Below are 16845 nucleotides of genomic sequence, written 5' to 3'. Positions count from 1 at the left end.
TTTTCCTTTGACTAAACAAAACTCCCCCTTAATGAAATTCTTCTCTTAGTGTTTAAGAGGGTTTTACCAATTGAAAAGGATCAAATATTTTAGATACCAAATTTTTGAAAAACTCCTCCTTAAAACATAGATCTCAAATGAGATAGAATTTCTTAGAGGAATACTAATTTCAAAGATACCAATTGAAGAACATTTAAAAACTTAAACTTATTTCGAATTTTTTTGAAATTGACATGGTGGTGCGGTCCTTTTGCTTTGGATTAATACTCTCTCCCCCTTTGACATTAATCGCCAAAAACAGAGTCTTTAGAGCCCTTATTAAATTCTCTTCCCCTTTGGCAAACAATATATGAGTGAAGGATTATACCAAAGTAGAGAGCGATGCGGCGTGACGGCAAAGGGTAAATAATATGATGGAGTGGAGTGGAAGTCTTGTCTTCACCGAATACTCCATTTCCCTTTCAATCTATGACTTGACATGAAATATACTTGACAACACATTAGTTATAGCAAATGAAAGAGAGATGATCGAAGGTATATAAATGAGCTATGTGTGCAAAGAATCAATCAAAGTTCCTAGAATCAAGAATGTTTAGCTCATTCCTAAGTTTGGTAAAAGTTTTCTCATCTAGTGGTTTGGTAAAGATATTAGCTAATTGTTCTTTGGTGCTAACATAAGCAATCTCGATATCCCCCCTTTGTTGGTGATCCCTCAAAAAGTGATACCGAATGGCTATGTGCTTAGTGCGGCTGTGCTCAATGGGATTATCCGTCATGCGGATTGCATTCTCATTATCACATAGGAGATGGACTTTGGTTAATTTGTAGCCACAGTCCCTAAGGGTTTGCCTCATCCAAAGCAATTGCACGCAACAATGGCCTGCGACAATGTACTCGGCTTCGGCGGTAGAAAGAGCTACTGAGTTTTGTTTCTTTGAAGCCCAAAACAACAGGGATCTTCTCAAGAACTGACAAGTTCCTGATGTGCTCTTTCTATCAATCTTACACCCTGCCCAATCAGCATCTGAATAACCTATTAAATCAAAAGTGGATCCATTGGGGTACCAAAGACCAAACTTAGGTGTATGAACTAAATATCTCAAGATTCTTTTTACGGCCCTAAGGTGAACTTCCTTAGGATCGGCTTGGAATCTTGCACACATGCATACAGAAAGCATAATATCCGGTCGAGATGCACATAAATAGAGTAGAGATCCTATCATCGACCGGTATACCTTTTGATCTACGGATTTACCTCCCATGTCAAGGTCGAGATGCCCATTAGTTCCCATGGGTGTCTTGATGGGCTTGGCATCCTTCATTCCAAACTTGGTGAGTATGTCTTGAATGTACTTTGTTTCGCTGATGAAGGTGCCCTCTTGGAGTTGCTTCACTTGAAATCCTAAGAAATACTTCAACTCCCCCATCATAGACATCTCAAATTTTTGAATCATAATCCTACTAAACTCTTCACAAGTAGATTTGTTAGTAGACCCAAATATGATATCATCAACATAAATTTGGCATACAAACAAATCATTTGCAATAGTTTTAGTAAAGAGTGTAGGATCGACTTTTCCGACTTTGAAGCCATTAGTGATAAGAAAATCTCTTAGGCATTCATACCATGCTCTTGGGGCTTGTTTGAGCCCATAAAGCGCCTTAGAGAGTTTATAGACATGGTTAGGGTACTCACTATCTTCAAAGCCGGGAGGTTGCTCAACATAGACCTCCTCCTTGATTGGTCCATTGAGGAAGGCACTTTTCACGTCCATTTGGTAAAGCTTAAAGCCATGGTAAGTAGCATAGGCAAGTAATATATGAATTGACTCAAGCCTAGCTATGGGTGCATAGGTTTCACCGAAATCCAAACCTTCGACTTGTGAATATCCCTTGGCTACAAGTCGGGCTTTGTTCCTTGTCACCACACCATGCTCATCTTGTTTGTTGCGGAAGACCCACTTGGTTCCTACAACATTTTGATTAGTACGTGGAACAAGATGCCATACCTCATTCCTCGTGAAGTTGTTGACTTCCTCTTGCATCGCCAACACCCAATCTGAATCCCTTAATGCATCTTCCACCATGTATGGCTCAATAGAAGACACAAAAGAGTAATGTTCACAAAAATGTGCGACACGAGATCGAGTGGTTACCCCCTTATGAATATCGCCGAGGATGGAGTTCATGGGGTGATCTCGTTGTATCCCTTGGTGGACTCTTGGGTGTGGCGGTCTTGGACCCTGATCATCTTCCTTGTCTTGATCATTGGCATCTTCCCCTTGATCATTGTCCTCCTCTTGAGGACGCTCTTCTTGATCTTCATTTTCATCATCTTGAGCTTGATCCTCATCTTGAGTTGGTGGAGATGCTTGAATTGAAGATGATGGTTGATCTTGTGCATGTAGAGGCTCCTCGGGTTCCTTGGGGGCACACATCCCCAATGGACATGTTCCTTAGCGCGACGCACAGGGCCTCTTCATCATCTAGCTCATCAAAATCAACTTGCTGTACTTGAGAGCCGTTAGTCTCATCAAACATAATGTCACAAGAAACTTCAACTAGTCCAGTGGACTTGTTAAAGACTCTATATGCCCTTGTGTTTGAGTCATAACCAAGTAAAAAGCCTTCTACAGTCTTAGGAGCAAATTTAGATTTTCTACCTCTTTTAACAAGAATAAAACATTTGCTACCAAAGACTCTAAAATATGAAACATTGAGCTTTTTACCAGTTAGGAGTTCATAGGATGTCTTCTTGAGGATTCGGTGAAGGTAGAGACGGTTGATGGAGTAGCAAGCGGTGTTAATTGCTTCCGCCCAAAACCGGTCCGAAGTCTTGTACTCATCAAGCATGGTCCTCGCCATGTCAAGTAGAGTTCTATTCTTACTCTCCACTACACCATTTTGTTGTGGTGTGTAGGGACAAGAGAACTCATGCTTGATGCCCTCGGCCTCAAGAAAGTCTTCTATTTGAGAGTTCTTGAACTCCGTCCCATTGTCGCTTCTAATCTTTTTTATCCTTAAGTCGAACTCGTTTTGGGCCCGTCTCAAGAATCCCTTTAAGGTCTCTTGGGTTTGAGATTTATCCTACAAAAAGAACACCCAAGTGAAGCGAGAATAGTCATCCACAATAACTAGACAGTACTTACTTCCGCCGATGCTTATGTAAGCTATCGGGCCGAATAGGTCCATGTGGAGTAGCTCAAGCGGCCTGTCGGTCGTCATGATGTTCTTGTGTGGATGGTGAACACCAACTTGCTTCCCTACTTGACATACGCTACAAACCCTGTCTTTCTCAAAATGAACATTTGTTAGTCCCAAAATGTGCTCTCCCTTTAGAAGCTTGTGAAGATTCTTCATTCCAACATGGGCTAGTCGACGATGCCAGAGCCAACCCATATTAGTCTTAGCAATTAAGCAAGTATCGAGTTCAGCTCTATTAAAATCAACTAAGTATAGCTGACCCTCTTATACTCCCTTAAATGCTACTGAATCATCACTTCTTCTAAAGACAGTAACACCTATATCCGTAAAAAGAGAGTTGTAACCCATTTTGCATAATTGAGAAACAGAAAACAAATTGTAATCTAAAGAATCTACAAGAAAAACATTGGAAATAGAATGGTCAGGTGATATAGCAATTTTACCAAGTCCTTTGACCAAACCTTGATTTCCATCCCCGAATGTGATAGCTGTTTGGGGATCATCATTTTTCTCGTAGGAGGAGAACATCCTTTTCTCCTAAGTCATGTGGTTTGTGCACCCGCTATCAATGATCCAACTTGAGCCCCCGGATGCATACCTACAAAACAAGTTTAGGCCTTGTTCTTAGGTACCCAAACGGTCTTGGGTCCTTTGACATTAGAAACAAGCACCTTGGGTACCCAAACACAAGTCTTGGAGCCCTTGTGTTTGCCCCAACATATTTGGCAACTATTTTGCCTGATTTGTTAGTAAGCACATAAGAAGGATCAAAAGTCTTAAATGAAACATTAGGTTCATTTGATGCAATAGGAGATTTCCTTTTAGGCAATTTTACATGAGTGGATTGCCTAGAACCAGATGCCTTACTCTTATACATAAAAGCATGATGAGAGCCAGAGTGAGACTTGCTAGAATGAATTCTCCTAATTTTGTGCTCGGAATAACCAGCAGGATACAAAATATAGCCCTCGTTATCCTGAGCCATGGGAGCCTTACCCTTAACAAAATTAGACAATCTTTTAGGGGTATTAAGCTTGACATTGTCTCCCTGTTGGAAGCCAATGCTATCCTTAATGCCAGGGCGTCTCCCACTATAGAGCATGCTTCTAGAAAATTTAAATTTTTCATTCTCTAAGTCATGCTCATTAATTTTAGCACTAAGTTGAGCTATGTGATCATTTTGTTGTTTAATTAAAGCTAGGTGATCATGAATAGCATCAACATCAATGTCTCTACATCTAGTACAAATAGTAACATGTTCAACACTAGATGTAGAGGGTTTGCAAGCATTCAATTCATCAATCTTAGCATATAAAATGGCATTCTCATTTCTAAGATTGGAAATAGAAATATTGCAAACATTTAAATCTTTAGCCTTAGAAATTAATTTATCATTCTCAATCTTAAGGCTAGAGAGAGATTCATTCAACTTGTCAATCTTAGCAATCAAACTAGCATTATCATTTTTAAGTTTGACAAGAGAATCATCACACACATTTAATTTCTCAACCTTATCAATTAATTTAGCATTCTCATTTCTAAGGTTGGAAATAGTGTCATGGCAAGTGCTTAGCTCACTAGTCAATTTATCACAATTTTCTATTTCCTGAGCATAAACATTTTTAATCTTAACATGCTTCTTGTTTTCCTTAATTAGGAAGTCCTCTTGGCTATCCAAAAGTTCATTCTTCTCATAAATAGCACTAATTAATTCATTCATTTTTTCCTTTTATTGCATGTTTAGGTTGGCAAAAAGTGTGAGCAAATCATCCTCATCATCACTAGAGCTAGCCTCATCACTAGATGTTGTATATTTAGTGGAAGCTCTACATTTTACCTTCTTATTTTTGTCGTCCTTTACCATGAGACACTTGTGGCCGACGTTGGGGAAGAGGAGACCCTTGTTGACGGCGATGTTGGCGGCGTCCTTGTCGGAGGAGGAGTCGGTGGAGCTCTCATCGGAGTCCCACTTCCGGCATACATGGGCATCGCCGCCCTTCTTCTTGTAGTATCTCTTCTTTTCTCTTCTCTTTCCCTTCTTGTCGTCGCCCCTGTCACTATCACTGGATAATGGACATTTAGCAATAAAATGACCGGGCTTACCACACTTGTAGCAAACTTTCTTGGAGTGGGGCATGTAATCCTTCCCCCTCCTTTTCTTGAGGATTTGGCGGAAACTCTTGATGATGAGCGCCATCTCCTCATTGTCGAGCTTGGAGGCGTCGATGGGGAGCCTACTTGACGTAGACTCTTCTTTCTTCTCTTCCGTCGCTTTGAATGCGACGGGTTGCACCTCGGGTGTGGAGGTGGCGCTTCGCTTGATGATTTGTTTGGAGCCTTTGCTCATCAATTCAAAGCTCACAAACTTTCATATAACCTCCTCGAGAGACATTAGCTTGTATCTAGGATCACCACGAATTAATTGTACTTGTGTAGGATTAAGAAAAACAAGTGATCTTAGAATAACCTTGATCATTTCATGGTCATCCCATTTTGTGCTCCCGAGGTTGCGCACTTGGTTGACCAAGATCTTGAGCCAGTTGTACATAGCTTGTGGATCCTCTCCTTGATTGAGCATGAACCGACCGAGCTCCCCCTTGATCGTTTCCCTCTTGGTAATCTTGGTCACCTCGTCTCCTTCGTGCGCGGTCTTTAGTACGTCCCAAATCTCTTTGGCACTATTCAACCCTTGCACCTTATTATACTCCTCTCGACTTAGAGAGGTGAGGAGTATAGTAGTTGCTTGGGAATTGAAGTGTCGGATTTGGGCGACTTTATCCGCATCATAATCTTCATCCCCTACGGATGGTACTTGTGCTCTAAATTCAACAATGTCCCATATGCTTGTGTGGAGTGAGGTTAGGTGATACCTCATCATATCACTCCACCTACTATAATCTTTACCATCAAAAACTGGTGGTTTGCCTAATGGAATGGAAAGTAAAGGAGTGTATTTAGAAATGCGAGGATAGCATAGGGGAATCTTAATAAACTTCTTGCGCTCATGACGCTTAGAAGTGACAGACGGCGTGTCGGAGCCGGATGTAGAAGGTGATGAAGAATCGGTCTCGTAGTAGACCACCTTCTTTATTTTCTTTTTCTTCTCGCCGCTCCGATGTGACTTGTTGTGTGAAGGGGATCCCTTCATCTTGTTGTCGGACTCTCCCGAAGGAGCCTTCCCGTGGCTTGTGGCGGGCTTGTCACCGCCGGTCCCAATCTCCCTCTTGGTGGATGCTCCCGACATCACTTCGAGTGGTTAGACTCTAATGAAGTTCCAGGCTCTGATACCAATTGAAACTCGCCTAGAGGGGGGTGAATAGGCAAATCTGAAATTTACAAACTTTAAGCACAACTACAAGCCGGGGTTAGCGTTAGAAATAAAGTCGAGTCCGAAAGAGAGGGCGAAAACAAATCACAAGCAAATGAAGTGTGTGACACGGTGATTTGTTTTACTGAGGTTCGGTTCTTGCAAACCTACTCCCCGTTGAGGTGGTCACAAAGACCGGGTCTCTTTCAACCCTTTCCCTCTCTCAAACGGTCACCTAGACCGAGTGAGCTTTTCTCCTCAATCAAATGGGTCACTTAGACCACACAAGGACCACCACAACTTGGTGTCTCTTGCTTTGATTACAAAGGTGTTGAGAACAAGAAATGGGGAAGAAGAAAAGCGATCCAAGAACAAGAGCTCAAAGAACACGAGCAAAAACTCTCTCTCTAGTCACTATTTGCTTGGAGTGGAAATGGGACTTGGAGAGGCTTTGATTCTATTTGATTTGTGTCTTGTATTGATTGCACTAGCTCTTGTATTAAATGTGAAGTCTGAAAAACTTGGATGCCTTGAAGTGTGGTGGTTGGGGGTATTTATAGCCCCAACCACCAAAGTGGTCGTTGGGGAGGCTGTCTGTCGATGGGCGCATCGGACAGTCCGGTGCGACACCGGACACTGTCCGGTGCACCAGCCACGTCACCCAACCATTAGGGTTCGACCGTTGGAGCTCTGACAGATGGGGCCACTGGGCAGTCACTGTTCATTGTTCGGTGTGCCTTCTGGCGCTTGCTCTGACTCTACGCGCACTGTCCGCGCACTGTAGCTGTGTCAGCCGTCCGTTGAACTCGATCGTTACGCTGGCGACCGTTGCTTCACTCGGCACACCGGACAGTCCGGTGAATTATAGCGGAGTGGCTTTTCTAGAAACCCGAAGGTGGCGAGTTCGAGTTGATTCACCCTGGTGCACCGGACACTGTCCGGTGGAACACCGGACAGTTCGGTGCGCCAGACAAGGGCAACCTTCGGTTTTCTTTTGCTTCTTTCTTTTGAACCCTATCTTGGACTTTTTATTGGTTTGTGTTGAACCTTTGGCACCTGTAGAACTTATAATCTAGAGCAAACTAGTTAGTCCAATTATTTGTGTTCGGCAATTCAACCACCAAAATTATTTAGGAAAAGGTTTGACCCTATTTCCCTTTCAGGGGTGAGTGGTGGGGTATTCATGAAGAAGAATAACATAATTCTATTGCATGAATCTTCTTTGAATCAAGCCTACGGACTCAGTCATGTTCCTTGCTCTCCCTTCTATTTGTGCTCTCTCTTCCTTCTAGATTATGTTCTCTAGTACAATCCTAGAGTGCGAAGGTTGGGTTTGTGACAGTCTCACATGTGTGTCAGGATCAAGTCTCACACATATGATGACTCAGTGTACTGAAATCAATGTCACATCTTTATTACTTAATACAACTTCTATACATAATAACTTAATAAGTTGCACCATATGACGGCAATGATCCTCCACAACCATAGTTGGCTAAGAGACGATGGCGTAGTCGCCTAAACCTCTTCGAACTCATCTTCTTGACATTCTTCCTCTGGCGATACCTGTTCTTGACCTGATGTGATTATAGCAATGGTGAGCTCCCATACGGTCATCGCTCAACAAGTGTGGGGAAAAGTGTAGTATAAAGCTTACCAAGGAAAATCTTGAAGGCCGAGCATAACTTTTAATTTTTTTGGTCAAAATTTTATCAACAATTACTAAGTATAAGTAAATACCATCCTAACTAAATACTTGATCGATATTGAAGAATTCCCACAATGCAATGTATGACAGGTTAAGTTTAATTCTATAAATTACTCATGTGAGGGTCCAAGTCGCTCATGACCGTGAGCATGACTGATATACCAATTTTAGACTCTGCAGAGGTTGCACATCTTTACCCACAAGACGTGTTTCCCTTTTAGCCTGGGTTAGCTAGACCCTTAGACACTCTAAGGTAAATGGCTAGGGATCCCTTGTAAGGCCTTTACAAAGTTCCACTAGGTTGAGAAATCCACTACGGTTTCAAGAAGAAGGGAGTATAGGAATCCCACGTCCAAAAAGTCATCGCGGCATGATCAACCCGAGAACCTCTGTATACTATGTAGTGGCACACTCCCCTCTTGCCCCTTTCGGGTAAGATAATCTCTTACTAGCTTTCCTAATTAATTGGTCAAGGACGTCTCATTCTACCCTTATGGTAGCACTGTTCTCCAATTAAAATAAATGATCTTATTATGAACAACAAAGAATTCATTGACAATAATAATAAAGTACGATCATAATTCATATATATCATTAATTCCAAAACCAGGTACAACAATAGCAAGATTACCTAATAATTCATTAGTATGCAAGGTGTAGGGTAAACAAGACTAGGTAACCTATTAGGTTCCATCAATTTAACCTAACAGTGCAAACATGGTGAGAATATGACAGTTAAATTTATTAGGTCAAAAATGTGATTAAGAACCCAAAACCCTAAACACAACTTGACTTTTACTTGCGATAACCTGCTACTTAGATGTCTCTCCAAAGTTCGGCTTCAGACTCCTCGTGACTTCGCTTTCTATTCATAGAAATACATAAAAATAAGCAAATAATAGATACAGTAACATTACACCAAAACATGAAAACAAACTATGTGATAATATTCTACGCGTCGCTACAAGGTCGTAGGTTCTAGAATCACTAAAATTGGAGTTATAGCTAAAAAGATATAGCTTTCAAAAGATTCAGGTGATTTAATACATAAACTATGTTCTATATTGATTTTAATAAATCATATGAAAAAGATATTCCAAAGAAATAACTAATTTAGCTTTAATCTAAGTTATAACTTAATTAGAAATCACAAGCTAAATAAATTAGTAATCTATCTTTGAAAACATGTTATATGATAAGATAAGGTTACTAAAGTGTAGGTAAGATTATTACGAAGATAACGCAACTTAAATTGATTAAATCCGATTTAGGATGCAAAAGTTATGAGTTAAATAAGTTTTAGGGTATTTTAATTTTTATTTTGCACTTAAAATAGATTCTGGGGCTATATTGCAAGTACTATGGACTCTAATGTAACTACTTTACACATACCAAGGACGGTGGGTTTGTTTTAAGAAAGTCTGAGGACTCGTTTGCAAAACAGAGTCGACCGAAGGGGTACGCTGCTACCTAGGCCATCCGATTAATCTCAACGACGCTAATTAGATCGCGGACTCTATGTGACGATTGTCCTCGGATCGAGGATCAGTGGTTTAGATTTTAGTAAGGCTTGATCTCTTCTACGGCTCCTGCGCAATAAACGAACCGGTACACTCCGCTTATAATCTCCATCGTCCGCTACACGGGTCGACGGATGCGCGCCTCCCCTTCTCTCTCTCTCTCATCTACATCGAGCCCAGCGGCGCACATGGTGAGCATGGCGGCACCATCGCCGATGAGATACACATCCTACACCCCGGTGCGAAGTCCTCTAATCAATTAGGTGCTACATAATGCGGGGGCAATGGCGAACTCGACGGATGTGCCCTTACCAGATATGGCTGCCCACGACGATGGTGGCCTTGCGACGGTGATGTACCCCGGCGACGAATTACCTGCACTCTCCCTGCTATTGCCCTCAATCAATCCTTCACGTACGTTATTCGTGCTTCATCACAACACCTCAACCTCTCAGCGACGACTCGACGATGGCACACTCGATTCAAGCGCGGCGGCTCTACCATATCTCTATACTCGCTCGGCCAAGGGACGGTGGCGGGGCTCTCGGTTTCTCTTGGCTCGGCAATAGAAGATAGATGAGGAGGGGTCTCATATATATGCAGAAACCAGGGCTAAACAGTGAGTTATGCAGCCGTTAATCTGTACTATAAGCTTCTTGCTCGTGCTGGCCATGCTCACGGCCACCCTTGGCCCCTTCGTCGCCATTGCACATAGAGGTTAGACATAATCCGCATTTGCATCTCTGCCTGCTTTTAACCTTACTCTTCTAGTATCTGTAAGACTTCCCAGGCCATTCCCTTCTCAGTTTTAAGCATGCATGTTTGATGAACTGATACACCTTGTGTCTGTTTCCAGAATTACTGCCAGTGACTCGCAGCAAGGGGGAGCAGAAATAAAGCTGGTAAGAATCTGAATCAATGTCAAGTGATAAATTATGTAACCAGGGCTCATCTCTCTGGCTACAGAAACTAATGATTGATGTGTCAAATGCAGGAACTCAGCGTTGGCAAAACCAGGACAGACGAGGAAGTCAGAAGCAACGCATTGACAGGTCCAAGACTGGCTTTTGGAGATGCAGTCGTGGAGGATTCTGGAAGCAGGACGAGCTCAGGTGCAAAATATTATGTTGGAAAATGCGGGCATGGAGGAGAGAAGGACTCGAGTATGAACTGTAACTTTAGAAGTAGAAAGCCTCTACCAAAGGTTTACTTTGATGGCCACATTCCCTTCGCTGCTGATTACCTTTCACCCCGGCCGGAAACACGCTCCCAAGAACAACTAGAAGAAGTAGATAGGGTATAGCCAAGTAACTATAACTAGCTTGCTTTGCTTTCGCATCTTCTTTGGTTTGCCATCCTATATGGCAAATATGGCTTTTCCTTCTTGTTACATACATGTGTTTAGTTACGAGTTACGACTAAAAGAATAACTGGTCCTTTTCCTATGTCATGAATCATGGTACTTACGTTACACTTCTTTTGGGGAAAAAATCAACATTTATGCACCATTTTACTCAAGGTAGACTTGTAACTTTTAATTTTCTAGATGTTAAAAGTTTGACCAAAAAAATCTAAACAAACAATGGAAGAAAATCCCAAGAAAAATAACAATCAACTGCTACATTCCCATTTTCTTTTCAGATTGAATAATTTTTATATTCTTAATGCAGGAGAATATAAGAAATACTCAACTAATTCACGTGTGCCGTCAAACCTAAAGGTGATCTCTTCCTTCTTCCCAACACTACATCATGTTTTTTGGGTCAAAAAGATGGCATCAGTTAAATTTTTATCTAGTCACGTGAAATTTAAAACTGCAACTTCATACTTTCAATGCTGACATGTGTACATTTGTACATTTCATTTATGTCAAAGCTCTACACAATACTGTCAAATAGTAAAATGGGACAGTAAGTTTAAGGTACCACATGGCCACATACATGTGCACACTACTCTATACCGGACTAATAGTTTCCAGGAACACGAAGATCCCTTTTGAGTATAGAAAACATGTCCCAGAAAGTCATAATAACAAGCAGTTAACACTGTTTATCTTTTTATTTTCCTTGCATTTCCTTATTAGTGGTATAAGCCACTACTAATTTCCTAGTGAAATTTCTCAGGATAGTAGTAGCTCCCGGATGCAGGCAGGACCATCCAGGAACAGAGTAAAACTAGAAGGAAGCACGTCAGTGACAGCACTGAGCATTCCAAATCCTCAACGTCTAAGAACATTGCCATCGAAGCACCCCAGGAATTCAAACGCAGGCTCCAAAAAAGAACTGAGGGATACAGTAGTTCACAGAACCTTACGTAAGATTAATGAGGATTGGAAGGAGAAAATGCTAGAGGCCAGTGATGAAGTTCTAAAATTTCTTAACAAGGATTACCATGGCTCTCCCCATAAGAGGGGACATGTTCACAACTGAGAACGAACAAGATGCTTATGCCAAATCCTAGTCTTGTAATTTAACTTAATGCTCTAATGATGAGCCAGTATGATATACTGCTGTTTTACTTTATCATGTGTAACAAGGAATAACGCGCCCCCATTCATGCTTATTTTTCTCCAGTGCGCCATATACTATATGATTCTATCAAAATCTTGAAACACATCCTTTTAGAGATCTAAAGGCATAGTCAGGCGCACAGTAACCATCTTCGGGCTAGTTTGATGACAAGGGAATTAGAGTGAATTATACCAGCCCTTCAAGTTGTAGAATCATTCACCGAAAAGGAGCAGCTTCAAGTTGTAGAGTAATTTCTATTTGAAACAGTCCACAAGCATATCAATCAAGCTGTCTACAAAATCAAACTATGTGTAACCATGTTTAGATTTACAATTACTGAACCTACTATCATGTGAGTCAGTACTCATTTTCAAGGCCTTCAATTATTAGAAAATCACAGGTAACATATCATTGAGTCATCTAATCAGGGAACCAAAATCGACTGATTGAAGGGAGATGTGTCCCAGATATATATCTTTAACATGCTTGGTGCACAGTCCAATTCGTTTACCATCCAAAATCCCATCGATTGATGACGAGAAACCTGTCCTCCATCCAGGGAAACGCTGTTTCTCCTTCACATGAAGCACATACATACTTGGTGACGCAGATTGGCAGCCCATAACAAAGCAGTTAAATTGTCGAGTAGGGACTCTAACTCTTGACAGTGTTAGCACAACTACACCGCTAGCAGAAATGCCATACACCAAAGCTTCATCAGTAGAAGCCACAGAATAACTAGATTCTAAAGGTTTAATTATTGCCTCAAAATCCTCAACCATTGGAATGCCATGATCATCAAGTTCAAACCGCTTTTCTGTGAGCCTTTCATACATCCTATACTTCGCAGATAGTGTCCTGATGCAGGATTTTCTGACACATTCCACAAACATAAGCTGAAGTTCCTTGAAATTGTCAACTTCAGAAAACCATCTTATCCAACGATGAATTATTCCTGCAAACCAACTTACTATTAACTCATCATCTTGCAAGACAAGGGCCGATACATGCCTAGGGAAACCTTCTAGATTAATTATACCATAGCGATGAAGGCACTTCTGAATATAGTTAAGAGGTGCATGAATTTTTATGACACTGCCATCAGTGCAGGTACTCTTCAAATCGGACAACAATGCTTCCGTTGCAGCAGTCTCTGATGAAATGTAATCCTTAGCTTGCTTCTGAAAGTTGTAGAATGCATCCCTAAGGTCTTGTGCAAGTGCTGGCTCAGCAATGTATTTTGATAAGAGAACATCCTCATTTAGCTCATTTTTGGCATTGACATCCTGCATCCATACCTTTAGCAATGTTTTGAACCAGTGATCTGTCTTCATTCCCTCTTTCCTAAATTGTGCAATGTGATCCAACAAAGGGGTGCTAAGGCCAAGCGACTTGATCTCACTCTCTTTTATTCTTCTCAATCCATATGCCAACCACTTCTTTCCTACTCTAAGATTCATAGCGTCCCAAATCTCTTGCTTCTGAGAAGCAAACAAACCAATCTTCTGCTTCAGCTTATGCACAGCTTTCAGTTTAGCATTTTCCTTCGTTTCTACTCTGACCACAAAACCAGCAAACTGTAAGCCTCGTGGGTTCCTTCTGATCGGCACAAGATGAATTTTATCATCAACTTCCAAGTAAAGTGATTTGTTTAAGTAAGCAACCATTTCAGATTTCATATCTTCCGCGACATCTCTGGATCCAGAAACTGCAACAAAAATCTCATCCATATATCTACAAGCATATAGCTTTATCTTTATCAGACAATCTGTTTGATTTTCACTACTTTCATCCTTGCCCTTCAGTTGGCTCCGAAACCAGCGACGCAAATTTGACCCACGGTCTTCTGAAACATCTGTTGCCTCTGAACCAAGGCCTTCATGTTTCAAGCAAATCCTGAATATCTCGTGGTCAAAACTGTCAAGATATATGTTCATCAGGATTGGTGCAAGTACTCCTTCTTGAGGCAGCCCATGACCCTTGGGGTACCCACCAAATACCAAATTGATCACCTTGGCATCAAACATATTTTGCATGAATGCAACTAACTGGGCGTCATCGATCTTCTCCTGTATTAGCGACATAAGCTTAGAGGTCACATTGCTATCAACCGCCTTGTGCAACGGGACAGTAAAGAACCAATCTGGAATCCCGATTTCATCAGATATAAATCTGAAAACTGAGTGATATCCTCGCCCACTGCGACAACCATGTGATATCTTTGAGAATTGAGGCCTGTAGACAACCTCAAGCACCACTCTTATCGCTTCCTGAACCACTTTCAAGTTCAGCCTAGGAAGAACAAGGTGTCCCCGTTTTCTCTTCGCGACCACTGAGAAAGCATTAGCTCGGACATCAAACGCCCCGTTCCTCAGCTCCTCTGCCAGCGTGGCAAAGCATACATCATCCTTTGAAGACGCTAGATCAACGTTTGAATTCAGACGCACGATGTCGTATGCATCCTCCAGCGTCTCAGCATTCGCCACGACCTTATCCATGAGGCGGTAGAACTTGCCGTTGAGGTACTGCTCCTTGACCCTCTTCTTGATGTGGAGCTCGGCTAACCGCTTCCGCTCCATCCGTGTGAGGGGCTTCCTCTGCCTCTGGACGGCCGCGGCCTCCTCGGCGAGAGAAGCCAGGCTCTTCGCCAGAGACACCGGCGGCGGTTCGACGGCTTGCTCCGCCGCGTCCTCAACTCCATCGAGTGACATGTGTCGCGACCTGTACCGCCGGACGCACGCGACATAGTATCCTGGTTCCAGGAACAAACGGAAAAACAGAGGCGTTAGCACTCCGCAGAGTTTCGACGCCGGGGGTGGAGTTGGTATGAGGGACAAATGGAGGCACCTTGCTGTTGAGGCCGCTGCGTGCAGTGGCTGGAGAGTCCACGGAGGAGGCGGGCGCGACCGGACGCTAGGATGGACATTGAGCAGGCGTCCTGGACCTGGTCTAGTGGGGCATTCCGTCGAGCTGGTGGTGTGCGCGACGCTGCAGCAAAGCCGCCATCGTTGTCCGCAGGGATGAATCGTCCGTGCGGGTCTGGCCAGCTCGGCCCGTTTATCAAGCTGGTGGAGCCTAACCCTACGGACCCTTAGACTATCTACAGTGGCTCCCGCGGCCGCTCCCCCTCCCCTCGCGTAGAGGGAACATACACTCTCTATACGCCGTAGCGCTGCCCCTACGGTGCTCCCTACCGCTGCCACACGCGTCATCCTCTTCTCTCTCCCCCTGGATCTAGCGTGTGCTCTTCTCCTCTCCTATCTACTGTTCTATGGGTTCGACTCTAATTGTTAGTAGAAAAAAATTGATAGTGGATAAAAAGTAGTATATGAAATAATATTTTATAGTTGTAGTGGTATCGGCGTTTCGACCCCGGGGGTCCCTGTACCGACGAGTAAATTGTCGCTGCGTGTCCCAGCCCAAATGGGTCGGCGCGAGACGGAACACAAAGGGGGAAAAACAGTAAGGGGAAACCGCGGCCTTCGTGTTGTCCTGCGCCCAGGGCGGATGCGCTTGCAGTAGGGGGTTACAAGCGTTCGCGTGAGAGAGAGAGCGCGAGAGCCTTGTGCGTCGACCCGTTCTCCCGCGTGGCCAACCCTCTCGTACGAGAGCCCTGGACCTTCCTTTTATAGACGTAAGGAGAGGGCCCAGGTGTACAATGGGGGGTGTAGCAATGTGCTAACGTGTCTAGCAGAGAGGAGCCAGAGCCCTGAGTACATGCCGTCGTGGCTGTCGGAGAGGTTTTGGCGCCCTGTTCATGTGATGTCGTGGCCGTCGGAGGAGCGCTTGAGCCCTGTAGGAGCACAGCTGTCGGAGCTATCGGGTCATTGCTGACGTCTCCTTGCTTCCGTAAGGGGCTGAGAACCGCCGTCGTCATGGAGCACGCGGGGTGCCATCATTACTTGTTTACCGGGGCGAGCCGGATGGGATGCCGGTCTTGTTCCCCGTAGCCTGAGCTAGCTAGGGGTAGGGTAATGATGGACCCCCCTGTGACGTGGTCGGTCCGAGCCCGAGGTCGGGCGAGGCGGAGGCTCCTCCGAGGTCGAGGCTGAGTCCGGGCTCGGGGGTCGGGCGAGGTGGAGACCGTCGTCCGAGGTCGAGGTTGAGTCCGAGCCCCGGGGGTCGGGCGAGGCGGAGTCCGTCTTCCGAGGTCGAGGCTGAGTCCGAGCCCTGGGGTCGGGCGAGGGGCTCCGATCCTCCCCGCTGTCGTAGCGTCCCCCACGCCTGGGGTGGTAGCCTCGGCACACCTTCTCGTCGAGGTGGGCTCGACGATCGCGGCGGTGGTGCTCGTTGCCGAGGCGACCCGGGGCCGCAGACGCTGTGTTCCGCGTGCGCCCGGTGTGGACCGAGGCTTCCCGTATGAATCGGGAAGTCGTGGCGCGATGCTCCGGGGGGTACCCCTGCCTTCGGGAGGCAGAGCTCTCGGCTCGTCGGACCGCGGCATCTTCCAGGAGATTTTTGAGCTCTCCCTGGATACGCCGCCCCTCGGTGGTGGAGGGTTCCGGCATCGCTCGGAGCAGTATTGCTGCTGCGGCCAGGTTCTGGCCGACCCCACTGGAAGCCGGGGGTAGCCTCGCCCTGACATCGTCGATGATG

General features: G+C 44.2%; 2 protein-coding genes across 2 annotated transcripts; one reads left to right on the top strand and one right to left on the bottom strand.

The window, feature by feature from the left end:
• The first annotated feature begins 8368 nt into the window (after positions 1-8368).
• On the top strand, positions 8369-12430 carry LOC103640121 (uncharacterized). Its single transcript, XM_020544666.2, is given in 7 exon segments — positions 8369-8384; positions 10343-10456; positions 10553-10641; positions 10734-11036; positions 11145-11172; positions 11410-11459; positions 11863-12430. Coding segments are annotated over 7 exon segments (906 nt in total). The 3' UTR covers positions 12169-12430.
• A 34-nt stretch (positions 12431-12464) lies between these two features.
• LOC103638756 (Intron maturase type II family protein) lies at positions 12465-15435 on the bottom strand. Its single transcript, XM_008661580.4, has 2 exons — positions 15097-15435; positions 12465-15001 (listed from the first exon to the last, which is right to left on the bottom strand). The coding sequence occupies exons 1-2, from the start codon at positions 15173-15175 to the stop codon at positions 12666-12668; spliced, it is 2415 nt and encodes an 804-aa protein (XP_008659802.1). The 5' UTR covers positions 15176-15435; the 3' UTR covers positions 12465-12665.
• Positions 15436-16845: the final 1410 nt, after the last annotated feature.

This window comes from Zea mays, chromosome 9 (genome assembly GCF_902167145.1).
Source record: "Zea mays cultivar B73 chromosome 9, Zm-B73-REFERENCE-NAM-5.0, whole genome shotgun sequence".
Taxonomy (NCBI): domain Eukaryota; kingdom Viridiplantae; phylum Streptophyta; class Magnoliopsida; order Poales; family Poaceae; genus Zea; species Zea mays.
The sequence above is the reverse complement of the archived record's forward strand: the minus strand, read 5'-3'. Positions and strand labels throughout refer to the sequence as shown.

Coding starts and splice junctions, on each gene's coding strand:
- LOC103638756 (XM_008661580.4), bottom strand. CDS start 15,175: ATGTCCATCCTAGCGTCCGGTCGCGCCCGCCTCCTCCGTGGACTCTCC. Junction 15,002..15,096: donor GCAGCGGCCTCAACAGCAAG/GTGCCTCCATTT, acceptor TCCTGGAACCAG/GATACTATGTCGCGTGCGTC.